This window comes from Lonchura striata, chromosome 10 (genome assembly GCF_050655825.1).
Source record: "Lonchura striata isolate lonStrDom1 chromosome 10, ASM5065582v1, whole genome shotgun sequence".
Taxonomy (NCBI): domain Eukaryota; kingdom Metazoa; phylum Chordata; class Aves; order Passeriformes; family Estrildidae; genus Lonchura; species Lonchura striata.
Genome location: NC_140712.1, coordinates 9562281 through 9579572, shown reverse-complemented (window position 1 = coordinate 9579572; position 17292 = coordinate 9562281). Strand labels below are relative to the sequence as shown.

Here is a 17292-nt window from a genome sequence, read left to right as displayed (position 1 = left end):
TTTTGGGGAGTTAGTTTTGTACACTCAATCACATGACAACACTGTAAATGTCTTTCTCCCTCTCTATAAATTACATGCTTTTCTTTGAATTCTGCTTGTATATATTGTCCTTTGAGGAGATGCCTCTCTACTGCAGTTCTGTCTTGTTCCATGGGGTCAGTCACCTTTCCTACTCACATTTCATGACTGGAAAGCAAATTTCCCAGTTCCTGAGTTCATGTTCAGCTATATATCCCTCAATTAAGTGAGGTTTGAAGCTGGAAATAGACAGCAGTTATTTTTATGTAATGGTGAAATGCTACATCATTTATATAAATAAATGAAACTATTTATACAAACCAAAGGGCAACTTTTCAGTTAAATATATTATTTTTGAATCAGTTTGTATTATTATTTCACAAATCCTACAGTGCCTGATGATTGCCTACACTGTTGGCATTTTAAAGAATTTCATCCTATGCCTTCCCCCTCTATTCCAGGGGACACTGCCTGCACACCTGCTGCTCCCTGAAAACTGAGCTGCTTTCTCCTGATTTATCAGTGATCTCCGAGTTCATCCACACCCACAGCCCTGATTCTGTGACCTATATACAGTGCAACTTGTTTTAAACTATTTTCTGTAATGGTTTTCTTCCTGCTGTAGGCCACATTTAAAGTAGATTATGCATAAACACACCAGCATTACTGTTACTCTATGTGTGAGAGAATCGAGGTGCCAGCCCAGACTATCCAGGAGGGAAAGAGACGTGCCCTCCTTACTCCTTATTAATGTGGAAATTGGAGCTCACACAGCTGAAGAGAAATCAATTCTCCACCATGCAGAGCTCTCAGTTTATGCTTAAGAACATAAAAGCTGAGTGAGCCAAAGGAGTTTTCCCAGTGACTAGAAAGGGCCTTGCATACACAGAGGTGACATTTCCTGTTTCCCTGTGACACGAGGCTGATCCATTCCTGAATTCACACTTGCCCAAAGCAGAGATACTCATGACTGCCAGCATAGGCTGCTTTTCAAACTGCTTTGCTGAGACTGTTGTTTCTGTCATCTGGGTCACAATTATTGTCAAATTTATCTGTCAATATTAACTACTCAAGTGAGGGCTTTTTTTTTTAGGCTGTTTTTATAGAAATCAGCAAAGACTGAGAATGAAAGGCTGAAAAGGCAAATCTAGTGAAGGTTCAAAAAATGTAATTTCTACTCTTCATCACCTCACATACACAAGAATGCTTTCAGTTCTTGAGAGCACATAAACAAGGTAAAAATCTCAGGAAGTGGCAAACATCATCTCAGAGGCAGAAAATGAAACTTGAAAGACTCAGTAAGTAATCATCCAAAAATGAAAGCAAAGCTAGAAAATAACATTTCTAAGGAACAAATGGCTTAGCATGTGTGTATAATCCACTAACATAGAATTGGTACAGCTAATGATATGTGATTGAAATTTATGAATATTAATTTATAATTAATTTGAAATAGCTGCAAGCAGCTTAATAAATATGGAAGTCCAATATTAGATTTTATACCAGATACCAACCATGAAGATGTTATATAACTATTATTTTTTTAAATCTCTTTGCCTCTTCATTTCAAAAGTAGAATGGACACTTTCTGAAAGATTCATGTCAAGCACAAACAGCAGAATGTTTTTTGAGATAAGAGACAAGCAGCTGTGCTCAATATAAAGCTCAGCAGAAGAAAACTGCAGGGATTTTACCAGCAGGATAGGCAGAGTATAGAAACATCAAGTGAGCTAACATTCAGGACAGCTTCTGGCAATGTAGAAAATCTACAAGCAATGTATAGATTTTTTAGCTATTTGCACAACAGTCAGTGTGTGTTTAACTCGCCCATTTGCTGCCAACATGAACAACACATTCTGCACAACTGTGCTGTGGATGTAGCAGGACATAACCAAAGCAAAACAATTAGTATGTTAAAATAATTTGATAAGGAAGCAGAAATTGGTATCCTTGATTATCTACAGGACAGTGAAATTGAAGAAATTTTCCCCAGGGGTGAACAAAAGAAACAGCATTAGCTCTGAAAAGGAAGTGTTAATCCATAGGAGCACACTGTGAAAATTCAGTCTGAGCAAGTTAACAAAAATAGAATTTTTGAGTGGGTTGGAAAGAGCAAAGGGCTAAAGGGTCATAGAAGATCTGACCACAACTTGTGATTCCATGGAAATTAGGCTCTACACAAGCCTTTTTTTGGCTCCAAGTTCACTATGACCATCATTTTTAGGGCTACAAATAACCAAACCTTGAACATTTTGGGAAATATTTGAAGTTTGATTGTAACTATGGACATCATCATTCCAAGACCAGGTATAAGGCACTGGCATCACAGGGGTGTGGGGTGGAGGTTGCTCTTCTGAATATTGTTTATATATTGTTAAGAAGCTATTCCATGGGTTTCAGTCCTACTCACAGAGAACTGACACACTGATAGTCAAAATGCTGCGAGGGCAGCAGTCCCTGTTGTGTCTTTTTTAAACAAATGGAGAAACCACTCCATCAATTATTGCCTCCCAGCACAATATATGCCCAGTGTTAGAAGCTGTTACACCAAATGTAGCCACAAGTGCTGAAATGGTTGTCTGAGCACATCTTGTTCAGAACTAGCAACAATCCCTTTCACTTTGAGAAATTCCTGTGTAGGAGGAAATTATTTGGGGCAGATGCATATGTCTATTAGCCTGTCAGAATACTCAGATTGTTTATTTCTTATTTCTTTGTTAGTACGCTCAATGTACATCTATTCATCTACAGAAATGAGAAGTACAACACCAAGAAACTCCATTGGATATTTATTTGAAAGCATTGCTCTTTATAGAAAGGAAAAAAAGGTAAGTAACTCTCTTCTGAAAGACCTCTGCTATGTAGGAACCCTTTGAAATTTTGGCAATGCTCTATCAGCACAATATCTGACAATCTGTCCTGACATAGCTGAGAAAAATCTTCTCATGTTTTTTTTCTAAAAGACCATCAGACTAAGACAGACTCTAGGCAAGAATGACACGTTGATCAAATCAGTCAGACAAAACAGACAAAACTCTTAAATATAGCAAGCCTATGCTAATATTCCTTGCTAGGCATTCCAAGGTTTTATTTCATGTATCAGATGACTTGGGGAATGCTGCAGAATTGTGTGCATCTTTGTGTTAATAAGCTATCATGTCTTATTACTGAAAAGCCCAGAGTAAAGGAAGAACTTGCCACAAAATGAAAAACTTTCAGCATACATAAGGTGAAGCAGCTCTTGCAAAAAGGAGATACATAATATGAGGCATACTTTCATGTCTGCTGTAGCTATTCAGTTACTTTGATTTAACTCAATTTCTTAGAGCACATTAAGATAAAAAAAGCAACCCCCAAATCTCTCAGGCAGCAAGTTCAGTATGGAACATGAAAAGAAATTAACAAACCCAACTATTATGAAATGCTCTCAAATATCAATTGTGTCTTTCCACTTTTAAGCCTATAAACCTAAAACAACTACAACAAAATAATTAAATAGACAGTTATTTGTCTGATACAGCTCCTTAGTTGTTTTTCAGCCTAGCTACTTGGCTCCCATGCTGTGAAGTTCAGTTATGCATATTAACCACTGGAACCCAAAAATACCTCTGGTGTCTCTATCACTGTAGAGTAAATCTCTTTCAGACTAAACTTCAGACTAACTACAGTGACCTGAGAAACTTGTACAACTACTTTCAGGCAGCTGAATATGAAAATTCAGCTAACATCTCCTCCCTTCTCTCACTGGCACATAAATGCTTAGGGCTTGACTCTTAGTAACTTAAAACATAGCAATCTAATACTAGGAAGTTTTTAAGAGTTTTGTTAAGGACACCTGCCTTAGTATAATCTATGGTCAGCTCATTACAAGAGTTGACTTCGTAAAAATACCAAGAAATACCAGTTTCCTTAGACCAGAGCTGCTTGTTATGACTGCTTCTTGATTTAAGCAAACAGTGAGCACAGGAAATGGTTGGGTCCAGAAAGTTTACCTTCTAGTAAGTCTCTTGCCAGACCTGGTTCTGCCCCTGTGGACCGAACAAAGTCTGACAGGACTGCATCCATATCAAGAGTCATGTGATCATTCAGAGGTGCTGCCGAACATGCAGCAGCAGCTGGACTCACTGGCTGGCTAAAAGGCCTCCATCTGCCAAGGAGAAAAAGAAACATGGTTTAGAATATACTCCCAGGTGACATAAGCCACATTTCTCCTCTATTCCCTAAACAAGACTATTAAAAAGCTGGCAGCATATTAAAATAAACAGCATTTGTCATCCATCTCTGCCTAGACTAGAGCTGCTGGTCACTCACACTGGAAGGTTTTTTCTATCCTAATATTTAATATTTTTATTGATTTTTCTTATGCGAGCTCATAAATAGCTTTGCAACTTGACTCCAGTTCAACTAAACATAAGATTGGTTTATTAAAAGCACAATCAACAAATCATTGTCACTGCTCATAAACTGAGGTTTAGCAAGGATTGAAATGTCTAGAGCTGTTCTGCCTTACTAATACTCCATTACTAATACTGCCTTACTAATACTAACACACACACACAATGGCTTAGGATTTGTTCATTTATTTGCCTTGCCAATACAGCTCCTGTAATTTATAGATTATCTGCTGTTCTGGGTCTGGCTGGGATGGAGTTAATTTTCTTCTTTCCTTTTCTAGAACTGTGGCTAAACCAATGTTCATAGTAGCTAATATTACAGTAATTTGAGGTTTATTTGTTTTATTTCCTTTCATTGGTGACCAATGCTGTAGCTGCTGAACAATTTTTACTATGTTTATGAGCAGTCTGTGGGGGACAATCTTACTAGGATGCTCTCCTGGTGGCACAATCACCCAGGGACCTGTTAAGAAGCAGATCATGTTTTGCCCCAAGTGAAATGTGACAATGTCTGGCATGGGAATTTTTCCTGCCAAATCCATGGCCAACAAAAAATACATCTGCTATACTGCATTGTGCATCTTCTTTTTATTCCTGAAAACAGAAACCTCCTCCTTCTAGGCAATGCTCTTTACAAACATAAAATAGAAATTAAAGCAGTCACCACAAGAGGAGTTCATGCTAGGCAAGCTATTAAAACAGCTGGAATTTAAAGCACAGTCATCCTAAGCATATTTCCATACTTCAAGCCTGCCTGCACTGCTACTGAAATGGTGCAAAGCAAAGAAAACAGGAGGAAATTAAACAATACACAAGGTAAGGAAAAGCATATGTTTTACTTTCATGCTTGTTATTCCCTGGCCAAAGTTTACCTTTGAGCATGAATTGGATTTTTCCTGTTGATTCCTCCTCACAGCCTCAGTTACAATTTTACCTCATGCCAAGGGTAAGGTCTGGCATGGAGATTTTCTATTGGCAGCAGATGACGTTGGTTGGCTCTTGCTTGCACCACAGCTACAGGGAAATAAACTGTGAAGGAAATTGGAATTCAATTAATTTCACTGTCCCCCACATGAAACAGTCCTTTGCTATTTCACGTGTAATTGATTATACTTAGCCTGAAAAATTGAATGCTTCTGCTTTCTTAGACACTGCCCTTTTGTGCAAGTACATATCCCTGCTACAATGCAAAAACCATTTACCTTCTGCCTCAGGAAGGTGGGGTCCTTCTCAGTTTCATCCATGGGAACTGGCCACTAAACCCTACTTAGTCCAACTAACTAAAAGTTTGTGGGATATAAAATCACAGAATCATAGAATTGTTACAGCTGGAAGATACTTTTAAGATCACAGAATCACAGAATCAGTGAGGCTTGAAAAGACCTCTCAGATTATCAAATCCAACCCATGATCTGACACCACTTTATCCACCAGACCATGGCAGTAAGCACCGTGCCCAGGCTTTCTTTAAACAGCTCCAGGGACTGTGACTCCACCACCTTCCTGAGCAGCCCATTCCAATTTTCATTCAGAAATTCCTCCTGATGTCCAAGCAGAACCTGCCCTGGAGCACCTTAAAGCCATGTGCTCTTATCCGATCACTGTTGCCAGAAAAGAGATTGACATTCATCTCACCACAGCCTTTTTTCAGGCAGAGCAGTAAGGTGCCCCTCAGCTCCTTTTTGTCCAGGCTAAACAACTGGAGCTGACTCAGCGCTCCTGGATACCAATTATTTTGCAGGACAAAGGTAGATAACACTGTTGCTAATTCTACCCACTTCAAACTCTTTGGCCTCTACACTGTACCACCTGCATGTTTCACATCTTCTATGCTATTTATACAAGTCTAGCATTATGTTTGGGCCACGTGAGGATAGCAGGGGAGGTGATCTTTTCCTCTCTATTCAGTCCTGGCAAGACTCATCAGGAGTTTTATGTCCCTTTCTGGATCTGCCACACAAGAATGACATGGACATACTGGAGTGAGTCCACTGAAGGACCACAGACTGCAGTGGATCACCTCTATGTAAGGGAAACACCTCTAAAGGGTAATCCTAATGAAAGTGTAGTAACAGGAGGAAAGCTGGAAATATTGAGGAGACTAGTTAAAAAGGAATGCAGATATTTTGGAAAGAGTACTACCTTAAGGGATTATGGCCAAATTTCACATCTAAGCTCTGTCTCAACTGAATCTGTTCCAATGTAAATGCTAGACAAAAATGCTACTTTTATTTCTGATAAACACTCATACACAGATGCACTGTACTCAACAGCACTAATCTGTACAAAAAGATCACCACAAACTGAACACAACTAATTTCTTTAGTGACTACATGAAATAATGGAATTAATCTTAGACAGCAGGATAGAAACATATGGATCAAGCTAAAGGAACCTGTCAGAGATGATACAAAGCATTGGTGCATTTCAGACCACCACCAGAAGTGACTCAGTAGTATAATGAGTGTTAATTTAAAATGCACCAGCTGGGCCCTCAAGTACAGTCACTGTGTGGGGGCTGGAGTGCTCATAAGTTTGGGGATCTGAAGTGTATATCAGCTTGGAGAAGCCAATTCATGAGTTGTCTCAGAATCAGCATTACTTCAATATTTTCAACAGTAAAAAAAAGACATCCTTCTTAGAGCAAAGAATAACACCAATCTCTGCATTTATGATGTCAGCATCACCTCAAAATTACCACATAGAATCTACACTCTGGAAGCAAAGAGCAGAGTTGGCAGGATCCTCTCTGCATGCATTTAAACTAACACTGGTCTCTTCCCTATGGAAGTTGTTTGCTCAGCCCTCTAGTATTTAGATTTAAAAACCCAACAGGAAAAAGTCTTAAAATATTATCTTTAACAGAAAACTACTATCAGCTGTGAAAACCCACTGAGATGAAAGTGTAAAAAGCAAGTAAAAGAGAAAATAAATGATAAATTCTAAAGGAGGTAGTAACTCAGAAGGCAGGTGCTCTCAAACCCACTTCTCCCCAGATGGATTTGGTCTCTCCTCACGGAAGGAACCATCAGCACCACCTTTGCTGTCAATGGCTTGGCAAAGCATTAACACAACTTTAAATACACACACGGAGCAGATCTAACACAATCATTCACCTCACACCACTCCTCCATGGGTAGCACTACAGACACACACAGGCACCTGCAGTTTTAATTTCAAATGTGTCTCACGCGACACACAAACGTCACTTGGAACTGAATGGACATTGACACATCTTGGCCATCAAAACACAGGAGGTTTTCACTCACTTTCTGACCAAACTTCTTCCTTAAAAATGTATTATTTATACAGCACAAATACAAGAGGCAGTGAAATTGGATAATTTGTTTTATAGTATAAGAAAAATAATTTTTAAAGTATTTAAAGAGGAGATACTGATTAATTTGAAATGTTAAGATGGGCTAATAGGACTTGAAATCAATTTAGTACAATCTCAGTTATATTTGATCTTTTCTTCTCCTTCAAGTACCTCTCTTTCAAAGCTGAGCCATGCTTGGAAGTGAACAGTCTTCACCTGAATCTAAATTTAACTTCTTCAAAAGCAAACAGCTTCACCCAGTTAAATGGTATGAAGAGTTTTTTCTCTAAAGAAGCTTAAAGAGATGCACAGGGATAACTAATAAAGCAAAAACAACCATGTTAAAACAAATCCCATGCCATGCATCCAGAACAGACACAGCTGACGAAACCAAAGTGAAGAACAGAGAGAAAACAGCACACAATGGACAAAGCCTCAGGAAGACAGAATGACTAAGCTGCAACTAAGATCTTTCACTTTCCTAATTTTCAAAGAAAGGATGAAATAAGCACCATCAGTAAAGAGGCACAGTCTTGGTGCTCTGGGAAACCGTTCAACGGAGACACACCCAGCAATTGTATTAAACCAGCTCCCCCAGGCTATTGTTATGTCCCTGCAGTGACAGGGCTCAGGGCCGGTTGAACATCGCTGCTGGCTCTCAGCTGCTCAGGCAGTGCACAGAGGTGCAGCCAGCTCCCAGGTGCAATGTTCCTGCTGCCTGACTGGCTGGGAGGGCAGAAATACCCTCTTTGTGCACAGTTTGAGCTTTTGAAAGTAATTCTTTCTGACAGGCTACAATTGATGGGAAATGCCATAATTCTACAATTGCAACAATATTATGAAATTAAGCCACCCTTTATTAGGTTAAACTATTAAGCAGAAATATATAATTAAACAATCAAATTCAGTAGAGAATATTTGTTTAGGAGAACAGCAGCTTTAAGGGAAGCGGTAGTTAATGCAGGCTATTTAAGACAGTGGAGATGGTATTTTTTTTCTGCTAACTGGATTAAAAGGCATTAGTTGAAGAAGCCAAATCGATGGTAATTACCTAAAGAAAAGGTTACTGTGAACTAGACCTGATGGCAAAGCAGGGCATTTATATGTTAAAATGTGGACTCTCAAAACACAGTAAAATTACAAGACAGCATTTGGTGTGGACTACCTTCTCCAGTCTAAAATTACAGAGTTTTAGAACAAAAGGAGATGAACAAAAAAGATGAAAAGTAAAAGCTCAAATCAGACTTATTACTAAGGCTTTATCTACACAATGGAACTCAGGAAAATTAACCCCGTTAATTTAATTGGATTTGTCTATACCCATTAAATTCCTTTGCAAACACTTTCATTTGTGAATAAAATGCTGGCCTTAATTTGGTTTGGCTCATCTTGCCTTCAAAGTGAGTTAAACTGAATTCACTGGAGACCACTTTAATTATGAATGGGATAGTGCACACAGGGACTTGGTAAGACTAAAGCTGCCCTCTTTAAATTCCTGCATTTAGTTGATCTGCACCGATTTTCCCTGGTATCTTGTGTAGACAAGTCCTGAACATTAGACACAGAAGTGGAAAAAACAGAGAAAGAAAGAAGCTATGCTGAAGAATTCTCAGCTCTGGGGAACCATCGAAGAACAGCTGTCCAAGAGAACTGTTCAAATACATCAAGTCCAGTTCTAGGATAAATACCATCAAGGTTCAGGGACCAACTAGGAAGAATTTTAAAAATGCAGGTACATTTTAATTTTCAGAAATGTTATTTAAAGCATCTACTATCTATTTACATATTTGAATTATTTCAAGATAGAGCTATAATGAAGGACACAACTAATATATCTTTAGACGAGATTTTTACAACTGTATTTTCATGGACCTTCAGGGGGTTTACATAACATAATTTTTCTTACTTAAGAGTGATTACATTCTCAGAAAGAAAAAATGTCACAGATAAACAAGAAGTCCATAGAAACAGGAGTCCTGAACTGGAATAAACCAAGCAAGAGACAGCCTTTTCAGGGAAGGATCTCCTATACCCCTGCATCAGTATTTTTTCAAGACAAAACACCACCATTGCTATAATATTTTTTTTCCAAACAAGGAAACATGAAATAGATAACAAGATAAAACAAGATATGGAGAATGAACGTAAGTCAATTACAATGTTTCCCTTCCTTTATTCACAAGGGCCCTCATAGTGTGGTAATTGTAGTCTAACAAAAAGCAGCTGTGCAAAGGATAAATGTAATGCCACTGATAAAGCTGGAATTTAGCTGAAACAAATACCTTGACTTTAAAACCAATTCAAGTATTAATTATTCTTTTATCTATGAGAGTGATAAAGAAGTAGGCAGTATTATACTGCACTGGAAAAAATTACAATTAGGCTTTCACATGTTAATAAGAGGCCTCTTATTAAATGCAGTTTCACTAAGTAACATACATCTCCTTTAGTAGAATATATCTCCAAAGAAGCAACATGGACAGACTAGATTGCGTCCTCATTTGGAATTTTTTCCTTGTTTATGAATTTTTTTATGAAATTTCCTTATTAATTTGTCCCAATACAGCAAGAAGATCTACTACTGAAATACTGAATATATTCCTCCAAATGCCATCCTTCTAATACAAAAGGTATGCTGGCCAAAACTCTATCTGAACAGAACCTTCTCTCTCAAAATGTCTATCATGTACTCTGCCAGCATAAAATTTAACTTTGGTGCATGAAAAGCACCAAAGATTTTTGAGATCTATAGCGTGGAGCTTCCTTACTTTTGTCCAAGTCAGCCTTGCATGAGGCTTGTGCCTGTGGGCACCATGAGAAGCTTCAGCTCCACAGCCAGCACCTCCAGCTGAACCCCTCGAAGCTCCCACTTTTTGAGCTCTTTGTCCTCCCGTCTCTCCACTGCGCCGTCTGAAATCTATCGTCATAGCAAACAGGAGGCTGAGCCTTCATTTGCACTGCAGATCAGCGTCCTGATCGGCCGCTGTCACCGGGGCCTGACCGCGGTGCGCGGAACCCGCTCCTGAGGGGACCCCGGCTGGCACCGCACCGGAGCCGCGGGCTCAGCCCAGCCCTGCCCTGCCCGGCCCCGAGGGGACACCCGGGCGACACCGAGCCGCGGGCTCAGCACAGCCCAGCCCTGCCCCGAGGGGACAGCCGGGCGACACCGAGCCGCGGGCTCAGCCCAGCCCTGCCCTGCCCGGCCCCGAGGGGACACCCGGGCGACACCGAGCCGCGGGCTCAGCCCAGCCCAGCCCCGAGGGGACACCCGGGCGACACCGAGCCGCGGGCTCAGCCCAGCCCAGCCCTGCCCCGAGGGGACACCCGGGCGACACCGAGCCGCGGGCAGGCGGCGGCTCAGCCCAAACCCTGCCCACACCCGGCCCTGAGGGGACACCCGGGCGACACCCGAGCCGCGGGCTCAGCCCAAACCCTGCCCACACCCTGCCCTGAGGGGACAGCCAGGTGACACCCGGGCGACACCCGAGCCGCGGGCTCAGCCCTGCCCAGCCCCGAGGGGACAGCCGGGCGACACCCGAGCCGCGGGCTCAGCCCAAACCCTGCCCAGCCCAGCCCCGAGGGGACAGCCAGGTGACACCCGGGTGACACCCGAGCCGCGGGCTCAGCCCAAACCCTGCCCAGCCCAGCCCCGAGGGGACAGCCAGGTGACACCCGGGTGACACCCGAGCCGCGGGCTCAGCCCAGCCCAGCCCAGCCCAGCCCAGCCCCGAGGGGACAGCCAGGTGACACAGAGCTGACACTGGAGCCGCGGGCTCAGCCCAGCCCAGCCCCGAGGGGACAGCCGGGTGACACAGAGCTGACACCCGAGCCGCGGGCTCAGCCCAGCCCAGCCCAGCCCAGCCCCGAGGGGACAGCCGGGTGACACAGAGCTGACACCCGAGCCGCGGGCTCAGCCCAGCCCTGCCCTGCCGCCGCCCCCCGCCTCCTCTCCAGAGCCAGGAGCAGCTGCAGCAGAGCCGCCCTGCTCAGATTAGCGCTCCCTGCAAGGCTGCTGGTCCCGAGCTGTAAATAGACACACACAGCTGATTAAAGCTACCGTTTTCAAGTGGTTCATTTGACTTACAATACACTTTAAATAAGAGTTCCTTGAGGCAGGTGTTGGATGGGTGTTATGCTGCTGGTTTTTGGTGAGGAAAAGAATCCATTTTTGCCACAGTAGAAGGTATGAATAAGCAAAAGTTTGTCCCCTGAGAAATCTGGAAGAAAAAAGAATAGCAGTATATTAATCATTGCACTTCTGCTATTTGAATAATGTTAACTGCCAAAATAGTCTTTACCTTTGACCTTAGAAGCCTAATGGATGCTTCTCTTAATGCAGATAAATTACCACATACAGTAATTTGCATTAAGAATGCAAAATTCTTGGGCACAACCCAGACAATTAATAAAAAAATAATTATTAATTTACAAAAATATCCTTATGGCTTCCTACATGAAAATGGCAACTTGCACTTGGAATTTCTTTTAAGATTTCTTTGTCCTAAGACTCATCAAATACAGCTTTGAAAGTTCTCTTCTCATAAGCTTCTACAATCTGAAGCAATGTACTAATGAAGAGATATCCAGGAGAAGACTCAAGCAGGATAGCCACTCTTTTTGATGAAAATAAACAGACGAGCACATGAAGAAAGAAGGAACACCATTTCATGGGGTCTAATTTTAAAACATACAGCAGTTCCCTTTCCATATAATAATCTACTAGCATCTCCTAAGAATAAATCCTGCTTGCAAATACATAATCCAATTACTAAAAGCTTCACCTTATCATTCTAAAAGGCATTTACAATCAGTTTTATTGTTTCTGGTTTTTTAATCCATTCACAAAACTCATACAGTTGTAACTGGGCCCAGCCTCACCAAAACTAGCCCAAATCTTTTTATGATAAAAAACATTCCTTCTGATAATGCTTTTGAAACAGGAAAAACTATACCAAGGTCCACAGTTTTTATGATTTTTTGAGAATCAGGATATGGAAACAGAACTTAATATTATTTCTTGCTATTTCCTAAAATACATACCCAAGGAACCAAATCTCAGTAGATAATAGTTCCTACACAAAAACTCCCAGTTGTCTGTGTGACAGCTCAACTGTAACTTAAGTACCTCAATTAACAAGTGTTACCTTACCCAGCCCTAACTCAGGTGCATATGAACTAACATACAGGAGTTAATAAGAGGCCTACCTTTTTTTTTTCTTCACCATGACATATTTTTATGCAAAACCCATAAATATGACCAAAGTATTATCTTCAATTCTTCGTTGGAACTCACATATGGACGTAGCACACCACAGATACCCTCACACTGAAGCAGATTATTTCAAAGGTTGTAACAGCACGAAAAGCTTAATTTCATACATTGCAAAGGAAATTCAGTCAAACCACATTTGCTTGTGACCCTTTATCACCCTCAGGGAACTTAAAAATAACTATAAAACCCTCAACTTAAAGAAGCAACTTTTTAATAACTCTTAACACTTTCAAGGGTACTTGGACTGCAGGGGATAGAAATAATCATCAAGGGTGAATATGCCTCCACATTTCCAGCTATACGATATTAACCAACTGAAATACCTACACTAAGGAACTCCCCTTAGCTTTGGGAAATAACTAAAAACTCTGATATCCAGCCCTCAAAACTGAAAGATGATGCTTCTGCTAAGGAGATGTAACTTTTATCATTGCCCTAGAAATAAACAAGTGAAGTATGTTCCTTTTTTTTCAACACATATTAACAAACAATGATCAAAACATTTTTATAGCTTTGTTCAACACATCTGCTGCACAGAGTAATAAACACTTTCCAACATTCAGCCTACTACTTCTTGAAAGAGGACTCAACTTATGTCCTTGCAGTAATCTTTTTTTATTATATCATATACCATTTCAACTGAAATAAAAATTATTCCACTTAGCTTGTGGTTGTGAATAAGTTATCTAAAATATTACCCTGGATACTGTAATGGTCAGGGCACAAGAACAGGCACATAGCTCACTCAGCCTTTTCAGCCTTTCTCATATATGTATTGGAGCTTCAGCAGTTCAAGATCAACCCTAAATACTGCTTACTCTGCTGTATTCCCCTGTATGGGGAATTGAGAAACTGAAGAATTCTCCCTATATAAACCCAACTTGGTCTGTGACAAACTACACAAAGATATAAACACTCAGAATAAAGTTATCATGAGATATGAAAAGGTTCAGGATAGAATTTCAATTACAATTCTTTCATCATTCTGAGCACAAATTTTTAATTTATTTGTTTGGCTTTGCATGGTCCTTGCAACAGCTTCTGTGTGAAGTTAGCAAAGAAAATGAAAGGCAGACTGAAGATGCTACATACATATTGCAAACCAAAGAACTCCATCTCCAACAAGTATTTTGAATTCTGCCTGAGACAGAATCAGCTGAGGCCAGAGATCAGGGAAGTTTTTTGTTAAGAATGAATATCCACATTAACTCTCATTTTCCCCTTTTTTTATCTGACATTTCAAACCAGTCACTAACAAAAAGCTGAAGAAGCTTCCTCCACTTAGCTTCTAGAAATACCTGAATTCTCTCCCAAGACTCTCATGCACTGCTTGTTCTGAACTCAAAAGGGGTTCCATTTTCTACTTCTGCTTCTGACACAGGACTCAAATACTTCCTACAATTTTCTCAGCAGCTTAGGATCAGCTGCACAGTGTTGGAAACCTCTGCCAATACTCTGTTGAATATGGATCAGCATCTCCCCAAGCATGAGCACATCTCAACTGCGTGCTTGCTTCCATTATTTTTGTTACATACATACATACACACTGAAGTAAGTCCAGACAGAAATCATCACCTTCTGTAGCATCAGATTTGTGTTCAGATTCTGTCAAGACTTGGTTTCTTCAGTGCAAGTTTTAAATTCAGTACAAGCCTTACCCACTGCTCATTGGCTCTTTACAATAATTTATTTAGCTCAAGCAACATATGAGGGAAAAGATATCTCTAATAACAGGGAAGCAATAACATTCAAGAAATAATTACAAGACCCCCATCAGGAAGGGGTTTCCATGATAAAGATGGCCACTATTGGTACTGGTCTCCTTAAAGACAAAGGACAAGTACCACAGAAATGATAATTCTATTCTAGCCATGGAACTGTGTCTATCTGTGTCCTGCAGATGTCTGTGTTGAAAACTTTGAGGGGAAGGATGCAAAATCTGACACACAGCATCTGTCTACAGCTCAGCTACAGAAGATTCATGACTAGCTGATGTTTCATGTTCTTGCAGATCTGTGACATTTGTCATTCCCCAGAGTAAGGCAGCACCTCAATGATCTAACTTTCCAAAGACAAGTTTTTGAGCACAGTCTGAAGTGCTGGCACAGACTCAGTTTTGTTTTTTTTTTCCCTGAACCTTCATCACTTGAAATTCCTTTATAATCACTACATGAGAAACACCTATTGCTTTATCAATGTCCTAAATCTGTAGAGTCTGTCACAAGTTACTGATGAAGTAAAGGATTTCTTCTTCTGCTAGAAAAGTCTTACTGTGACCAGTGCTCTTGCACGTGAACACATTTCTCCCCTTCCCAGCTTATGCCAGTTTGACTCAGAAAATGTGTGCAGTGGATTGAGCTGACAGGGATATGAAGGCAGAAGCTTAAAAGACATCAAAAGTGTTAGCAGTATGAGCTCTGTATAAATAGTCTAATACAAGTCTCCAAGCATCCTTTATCTTCCTGTACACAGAGATCAGAGGAAGGCTCAAATGCTTAATTGTATGTCAAGTGCACAGTCAGCGATTAAGGGTTCAGTATAGTCTTTAAAAATGGAGTGTGCAGCACATCCATGCCTTTATGGAGACAATTCAGCTGCTGTTTTAAACACAAGGCTTGACTGTTATTCTGCACGTGACATTGTTCCTCACATCAAGGAAAAACACTGGTGATTTTTCCACATTCCACTTAAAAATACTGATCCTCTCAACTGGTTCATCCCACAGCTTCAGTGACAAACCTATGAGAAAGGTCTCTCTCTTACAAGTACCCTAAAAGTGGCAACAGGATTGAACTTCTGAAATTCAAATTATGTACAAAAAGCAAGTTCTTATAAGTCCTTAGGTGCACATAAGTTAGAAAGAATAGCAAGCTATGAGCAGGCATTTGTGTAACGTGCTGGAATTCAGCAGAAGCTGGAATATCAGCTCGGTGTGTGCTGAGCTAAATGAGATCCAGCAGAGAAGAACACACACACACCATTCAGCAAAACAAAACTGGGTAATTTCCCCCCAACCCTCAGACTCCCATCCTTATTTCTGTGAAACATTATGTTCCTCAGTTACTGCATTTAGTTTAGAAAGTTAAGGAGAATGGAAGACTTAATTCCTCTTCATCCTAAAGAAGCATATCATTTAATATATCTCCAAGATTTCAAAACAGCTACAGATACAAATGAGGAAATAAAGATTTGAGACATGGCATCTAGAATGATTCATTTAACATTCTGAAGATTTATAAGTATAGTAACTGTGTGTTTCACTTAGACTACATGAGTAATTGAAAAGTCCTGCAATAGGAAAGTCAGTGAAATGAATGTGAAATTACCTAATATTAAAAATGGTTGTTCATGAAAAATTTTTTAAAAACTGCCCTAAACAGGTTTTTCATTTAGTCAAATCAATTTGGTAACACAGACTTAGTTTTCTCCATAAATGAGCTGTAACTACCTCTACAGTTATGATTTTTCCTGTAATTCAGACAATATGAAAACTAATAGGAAATACTCCAGCTAAACAAGGAGAACTGAAAGCTGATGAATCAAGTGTTATAAGGAAACACACACCAGAATTGTACACACAAAAAAAACCAACAGCAACTAACAGATATTCCAAGTTTGATGCTAAAATAGCCTAATTTCTGACCAAGTTCAACAGGATTAATGGATATTCAGCATCTCTAAGAAGTAGCCCATTAGTTCTAATTGCCACTGTCGTCATCATCTATTATTGCATTCTATGGAAAAGCAGGACATGGAATTAAATAGCACTGTACAAACTAGGAAATTCATAATGCCAGGAAAAAACATATGAAAAAGGCTACTGATTGCAAAATAGAGCCAGGGGGTGGGAGAATAAAACCTTTCACCACACTGAATATTAATGTCTACAGGCAACAGCTAAAAAAACCCAAAAAACCAAACCAAACCAAAACAAAAAAAAAACAAAAAAAAACCAAAACCAGTGTCTGCATTTTTTTAACTTATGTACGAAATTCACATATGAAAAGAGCACCTGTAAACTAAATGAAGAACACTCTTCTGAAACAAACACTCTTCTGGGAGTTCATCATGAACTCCCAGACAGGAAAAAGAGAAGAAAACACAACAGAATTTGCAGTCTCCTTGAGCCTTAGCTGACAAACGTGATGACAACCTCACTTTAAGGAATTAGGACATATTTTTAGAGCTTACTGTAAGCTTCAGCATATAAATATCTTTCCATTTAATCTGCTGCAGAGAAAAATATTTATATATTTTTTAAACATCTGAAATTGCATTCTGAAAGGATT

The 17292-nt window shown here is 40.1% G+C and overlaps 1 protein-coding gene across 14 annotated transcripts in view; it reads right to left on the bottom strand.

Annotated features, from left to right (window-relative positions):
- OTUD7A (OTU deubiquitinase 7A) overlaps positions 1 to 17292 on the bottom strand; it is a 142324-nt gene that overhangs the window by 40773 nt on the left and 84259 nt on the right. For 9 of the 14 annotated variants that reach the window (XM_085588657.1, XM_021554172.3, XM_077785875.2 and 6 more), the window contains 3 exons: positions 11816 to 11948; positions 5285 to 5441; positions 4011 to 4165 (listed from right to left, as the gene is read on the bottom strand). In XM_085588657.1, coding sequence (XP_085444783.1) covers positions 4011 to 4095 — 85 coding nt within the window. In that variant the 5' untranslated portion in view covers positions 4096 to 4165; positions 5285 to 5441; positions 11816 to 11948. Of the gene's footprint in view, positions 1 to 4010; positions 4166 to 5284; positions 5442 to 10499; positions 10642 to 11815; positions 11949 to 17292 lie in introns of all 14 variants that reach the window. The other 5 variants (XM_085588659.1, XM_085588662.1, XM_085588658.1 and 2 more) reach the window with 2 other exon arrangements.